At 50.1% G+C, this 6,000-nt stretch overlaps 1 protein-coding gene across 7 annotated transcripts in view; it reads left to right on the top strand.

Annotated features, from left to right (window-relative positions):
• The first annotated feature begins 852 nt into the window (after nt 1-852).
• SCAF8 (SR-related CTD associated factor 8) overlaps nt 853-6,000 on the top strand; it is a 386,393-nt gene continuing 381,245 nt past the window's right edge. For 5 of the 7 annotated variants that reach the window (XM_077289078.1, XM_077289075.1, XM_077289076.1 and 2 more), the window contains exon 1: nt 1,105-1,253. In XM_077289078.1, the coding sequence (XP_077145193.1) occupies nt 1,224-1,253 (30 nt within the window). In that variant the 5' untranslated portion in view covers nt 1,105-1,223. Of the gene's footprint in view, nt 1,254-6,000 lie in introns of all 7 variants that reach the window. The other 2 variants (XM_077289081.1, XM_077289080.1) reach the window with 1 other exon arrangement.

Genomic DNA, 6,000 nt, shown 5'->3' with positions numbered 1-6,000 from the left:
AACCCATCTCTTCAGGAAAGTCTACAGCCTGCAATAACCATTCTGCCGTTTCCCCAACTGCCAGAGCTGCTGCTCCCCCAACCTTCTGCCTCCTCCCCATTATCCCGTAGAATGTAAGTCCGCAAGGACAGGGTCCTCTCCCCTCTGTACCAGTGTGTCACTGTAAACTTGATTACTGTAAACGATATCTATCACCCTGTACGTAACCCCTTTTCTCATGTACAGCACCATGGAATTAATGGTGCTATATAAATAATAACTCTATATAATGAGATTCACTTTTTGTACTGAAGAACTGAAATAAATAGACTTTTTGATGATCTTCTAATTTTGTCAGAAGCACCTGAATAGAGCTGCTGAGCTCTGCGCTCGGCTACTTCCGTCAGTCCCATAACAATGTACAGAGCAGCAGCCAAGCACGCCCCTCCAATGTATCATGGCTGAGCTAGAGCCCCCTTCTCAGGATTGCTGGGGGGCCAGTGGGCAGTCCCAAAAAAGGAAGTTAGCCCTTACCGGCATTGGGGAGAACTTGGTTTATTTGGGGAGTAACCCTTCACCAGATACCAAAGCTATAACTATAGCCATCTTAGTAAAGAAATATAAAGCTATAAACAAAGATATATATTTTAGAGGTGTGGGACCCAAAATAGAACTTTTGCTATGGTGCCCTGTAAGGGGAATCTGACCTGTTGTTTAGAACCTGGGGTCCAATGGCCAGATTGCCCTCATCATAAGCGGCATGCCGGGAACGGAATGGGGCCCAGACACAGTGCACAGGGGCCCCAGGCTGTCAGAGTCCGCCCGAGTCCGCTCCTGCAATAAATACACCTTAGCCGAGCGACAATCCCTCTAGCAGCCACTAGACGGCGCCCCGTCCTCTGGACAGAGAAGGGAAGTGCTGTGCTTGGCCGGCCACACCTGCCCGGTTTCTGATAACGTCCCTGTGGTGTGCCCCCAGCGCAGTAGCGCGCCCGGTAATGCCGCCCGGACAGCCTGCACCGCGGCGAGCCATGTTCTGCCGTACTCGCCATTCCCAGCCTGTGTTACGCACAGTGCGCATCCCGCTGAGGCGCTCGCACTGGCTGCACACACCAGCTTCCTCACACAATGCCTAGGCTGCTGCACTGTGAGCGCCCCCTGCCGGGCACTTCCTCTCCGCCTCCTCCTCGTCTCTCCCCGACGCCGCCTCCAAACAACACGGCGAACCTACATCAGCCGACAACATGGAGGCCGTCAAAACCTTTAACAGCGAGGTTTGTAGCCATCGTCCCCTTCCTATCAGTGCTTCCTCCCCCCCTCAGTGCCAGGCGTATAACGGGGGGTCGGAATCGCGCCTATTGCGGCAGTGCACACGAGGCCTGGTGCGGGGGCGCCCACTTCCCTCCGTGTCCGCGCTCAGGCCGGGCTCCTGCACCACATTATTGGGTCCGGAAGGCCGAATCCCGGGAGCGGGAGTGGTGGGGCAGTGGGTACAGTGTGTACAGTGGGTGCAGTGTGTACAGAGGGTGCAGTGCACAGGCCCAGCCGCGCTCCACAGCGCTCTGCATGCTGTGCATGGCACTGAGGCCGTGAGGAGGTGCCCTGGGAGGACGTGAGGAGCTGCCCTGGGAGGCCGTGAGGGGGTGACCTGTGAGGCCCTCAGTAGGTGCCCTGGGAGGCCGTCAGGAGCTGCCCTGGGAGGCCGTGAGGGGGTGACCTGTGAGGCCCTCAGTAGGTGCCCTGTGAGGCCCTCAGTAGGTGCCCTGTGAGGCCCTCAGTAGGTGCCCTGTGAGGCCCTCAGTAGGTGCCCTGTGAGGCCCTCAGTAGGTGCCCTGTGAGGCCCTCAGTAGGTGCCCTGTGAGGCCCTCAGTAGGTGCCCTGTGAGGCCGTCAGGAGGTGCCCTGTGAGGCCCTCAGTAGGTGCCCTGTGAGGCCCTCAGTAGGTGCCCTGTGAGGCCCTCAGTAGGTGCCCTGTGAGGCCCTCAGTAGGTGCCCTGTGAGGCCCTCAGTAGGTGCCCTGTGAGGCCCTCAGTAGGTGCCCTGGGAGGCCGTCGGGAGCTGCCCTGGGAGGCCATCAGGAGCTGCTGTCTGCCTCTGCACAGGTCGCTGGGCTGCGAAGGGCTCGCACTGCACCTACAGCCCTCAGATAGTTGGGCACCACACCTCAGAACCTTTGATGATTCCCTTCCAGGGGAGTTCTCCAGTTTGGGGTTACCCCCTTCCTACCCTTAGGCTATGGGGTAACATCTGTATGCTGCGACCCCGCCAATCTGAAGAGCTCTGTGAATGGAGCAGTGGCCGATCGGGCGCACATCTGGCCCTTTCATTCTTCCAGGAGTGCTGGAGATTGCAGGTCGCATCGCTCGCCACCCCCATTAAGAATGATTGGTGCGGTTGTGCGCTTGTCTGGCCAGTCACAGTGGGCTGTTCAGAGCCCTGGTTCTCAGTATTAGTGAGGGCCTCAGCGGTCGGACCCCAACTACTGGGAAGTTATCACTCATCCCTGAGACGGGGGATAACTTTTACACTTGAATACTCCTTTTAAATTAAAAAATTCACTTCATAAAAATAAAAATACCCGATACATGCATCCCATACTGGCACCGGTCTAGGGATGTCTATGCCAGGGACATTAGCTGCGGACCTCACAGGGCATAGCAATCAGCGGGCACTATTCGCTTCCTTCAGATGAGCCCTGGACCTTCTGGGAGGTGTGAGCATAAACTCATAAATAGATGCAAGTGTTGTGTATCCTCTGAACTGAGCAACCCACACATATAAAACATCCAAATCATATAAGGACTGAAACATTTTTATTTAACAAATAATATAATCAAATTTAGCAGGTTTTTATATATAATAAATATTAGAGACTTAAAACATAACTTTTACTTTGTTCCTATGTTAAAATCTAGGACAAACAGTGTCACATATAGTGCGGGTGCTGACTAACAATACATATAACTCTCAAAACCTTAAAAAGGAACGTCACTGTCCTTGCTCCCCCTAGGGATTAAATATCAAACGTCTAGATTGGATAATAACTCCCTATTTGTGCACTTTAATAGTTCCTCATAGTGTCATGTTCCTCCATCATAAACAACAATAGAACTCTTTCCAATGTGCCTAGGGGTACCTATCACAATTCTCCCATACGGGGAGTCCAAAGTTCAGTGAAAAGTGGTTCCTCCTCTTAGGGTATGTTCACACGATCCTGATTTCAATCCTTTTTTTTCAGGACAAAAACCGCAGCTCTTGGCAGAAAACGCAGGTGCAATTTTGGTGCGTTTTTGGTGCGGTTTTTTATGCAGTTTTCTCGGCAGATTGTCTGTGTTTGACACAAATAAAGCTTTAACTGCAGTGGGGGAAAAAAAAAGAAGAAATGATGTCATTTCCTTGTCCAACCCTTTTCTTCTTCCATCCTCCATTTTGGGACTAAACACCAAAATGAGTGGACGTGTTTTGAATGACAGCGCTCCGCAGAGTGCTGAGCGTAGGCCAGATCACAGCCCGCGGATCCAGCTCTATCCAGCTATTTAAGTCTACGTCATGCGCCCCTATATTTAACATGGGGGCGCATGGACATGCGTCGCACTTGCGTTTTGCGCCGCATGTGTCACTGCAGCGCACGCATCCGGGCGCAGAGGACGCAGCAAGTTGCATTTTTGCTGCGTCCAAAATCAATCAAAAAAAGGACGCATGCGGCGCACAACGCAAATGTGAACATAGCCTAAGTGCCACGTATTTGAGTGCCACGTATCACGTATTTCAGTGCCACGTATTTAAGTGCCACGTATTTAAGTGCCACGTATTTAAGTGCCACGTATTTAAGTGCCACGTATCACGTATTTCAGTGCCACGTATTTCAGTGCCACGTATTTCAGTGCCACATATTTCAGTGCCACGTATTTCAGTGCCACGTATCAAAGTGCCACGTATCACGTATTTAAGTGCCACGTATTTAAGTGCCACGTATTTCAGTGCCACGTATCACGTATTTCAGTGCCACGTATCACGTATTTCAGTGCCACGTATTTCAGTGCCATGTGCCACGTATTTCAGTGCCACGTATTTCAGTGCCACGTGCCATGTATTTAAGTGACACGTATCAAAGTGCCACGTATCACGTATTTCAGTGCCACGTATTTAAGTGACACGTATCACGTATAAGTGCCACGTGTCACGTATTTAATTGCCACGTATTTAAGTGCCACGTATCCCACGAAGATTTTCCATGCAGAACAGACACATCCAGAGATATGTCTGCTCTCCACGGCTGCAGCAACACACTGACAGGAGCCATAGTTCCTGTCGGTGTGTCACTGCGCATGCGCGAGCGAGTTTACCGGTGGTCATTGACCCCGGCACTCTCGCTTAACGGCAGTGCTGCGTGGGAAAGTTCAACGCAGCTGTACTGCTGTTAACCGAGACGCCGGAGCCATTGAACTCCGGAACAGTACGCGATACACTGCTAGGAGCTTCGCTCCTGGCAGTGTATCGCCGGAGAGCAGCCGATCGGCGTGGGACACTCGTTTTATGGATTCTGCGGACAGGGAGTATGAATTTGATTTTTTATTTTGTGATTTTTTCCTGGAGGATCGAGGGCTTCGCCTACAAGTGTGCTGTTGGTGAGTATATACTCTGTTATGTGTTGTATGTACTGTACTGTGTGTCATGTACAGGTCCTTCTCAAAAAATTAGCATATAGTGTTAAATTTCATTATTTACCATAATGTAATGATTACAATTAAACTTTCATATATTATAGATTCATTATCCACCAACTGAAATTTGTCAGGTCTTTTATTGTTTTAATACTGATGATTTTGGCCTACAACTCCTGATAACCCAAAAAACCTGTCTCAATAAATTAGCATATCAAGAAAAGGTTCTCTAAACGACCTATTACCCTAATCTTCTGAATCAACTAATTAACTCTAAACACATGCAAAAGATACCTGAGGCTTTTAAAAACTCCCTGCCTGGTTCATTACTCAAAACCCCCATCATGGGTAAGACTAGCGACCTGACAGATGTCAAGAAGGCCATCATTGACACCCTCAAGCAAGAGGGTAAGACCCAGAAAGAAATTTCTCAACAAATAGGCTGTTCCCAGAGTGCTGTATCAAGGCACCTCAATGGTAAGTCTGTTGGAAGGAAACAATGTGGCAGAAAACGCTGTACAACGAGAAGAGGTGACCGGACCCTGAGGAAGATTGTGGAGAAGGACCGATTCCAGACCTTGCTGAACCTGAGGAAGCAGTGGACTGAGTCTGGTGTGGAAACATCCAGAGCCACCGTGCACAGGCGTGTGCAGGAAATGGGCTACAGGTGCCGCATTCCCCAGGTAAAGCCACTTTTGAACCATAAACAGCGGCAGAAGCGCCTGACCTGGGCTACAGAGAAGCAGCACTGGACTGTTGCTAAGTGGTCCCAAGTACTTTTTTCTGATGAAAGCAAATTTTGCATGTCATTCGGAAATCAAGGTGCTAGAGTCTGGAGGAAGACTGGGGAGAAGGAAATGCCAAAATGCCTGAAGTCCAGTGTCAAGTACCCACAGTCAGTGGTGTGGGGTGCCATGTCAGCTGCTGGTGTTGGTCCACTGTGTTTCATCAAGGGCAGGGTCAATGCAGCTAGCTATCAGGAGATTTTGGAGCACTTCATGCTTCCTGGCACCTGCTCACAGTGCCAAAACCACTGGTAAATGGTTTACTGACCATGGTATTACTGTGCTCAATTGGCCTGCCAACTCTCCTGACCTGAACCCCATAGAGAATCTGTGGGGTATTGTGAAGAGAAAGTTGAGAGACGCAAGACCCAACACTCTGGATGAGCTTAAGGCCGCTATTGAAGCATCCTGGGCCTCCATAACATCTCAGCAGTGTCACAGGCTGATTGCCTCCATGCCACGCCGCATTGAAGCAGTCATTTCTGCCAAAGGATTCCCGACCAAGTATTGAGTGCATAACTGAACATTATTATTTGATGGTTTTTTTGTTTGTTATTAAAAAACACTTTTATT

The sequence above is a fragment of the Ranitomeya variabilis genome, chromosome 2 (genome assembly GCF_051348905.1).
Source record: "Ranitomeya variabilis isolate aRanVar5 chromosome 2, aRanVar5.hap1, whole genome shotgun sequence".
In the NCBI taxonomy this organism is placed as follows: Eukaryota; Metazoa; Chordata; class Amphibia; order Anura; family Dendrobatidae; genus Ranitomeya; species Ranitomeya variabilis.
The sequence above is the reverse complement of the archived record's forward strand: the minus strand, read 5'-3'. Positions and strand labels throughout refer to the sequence as shown.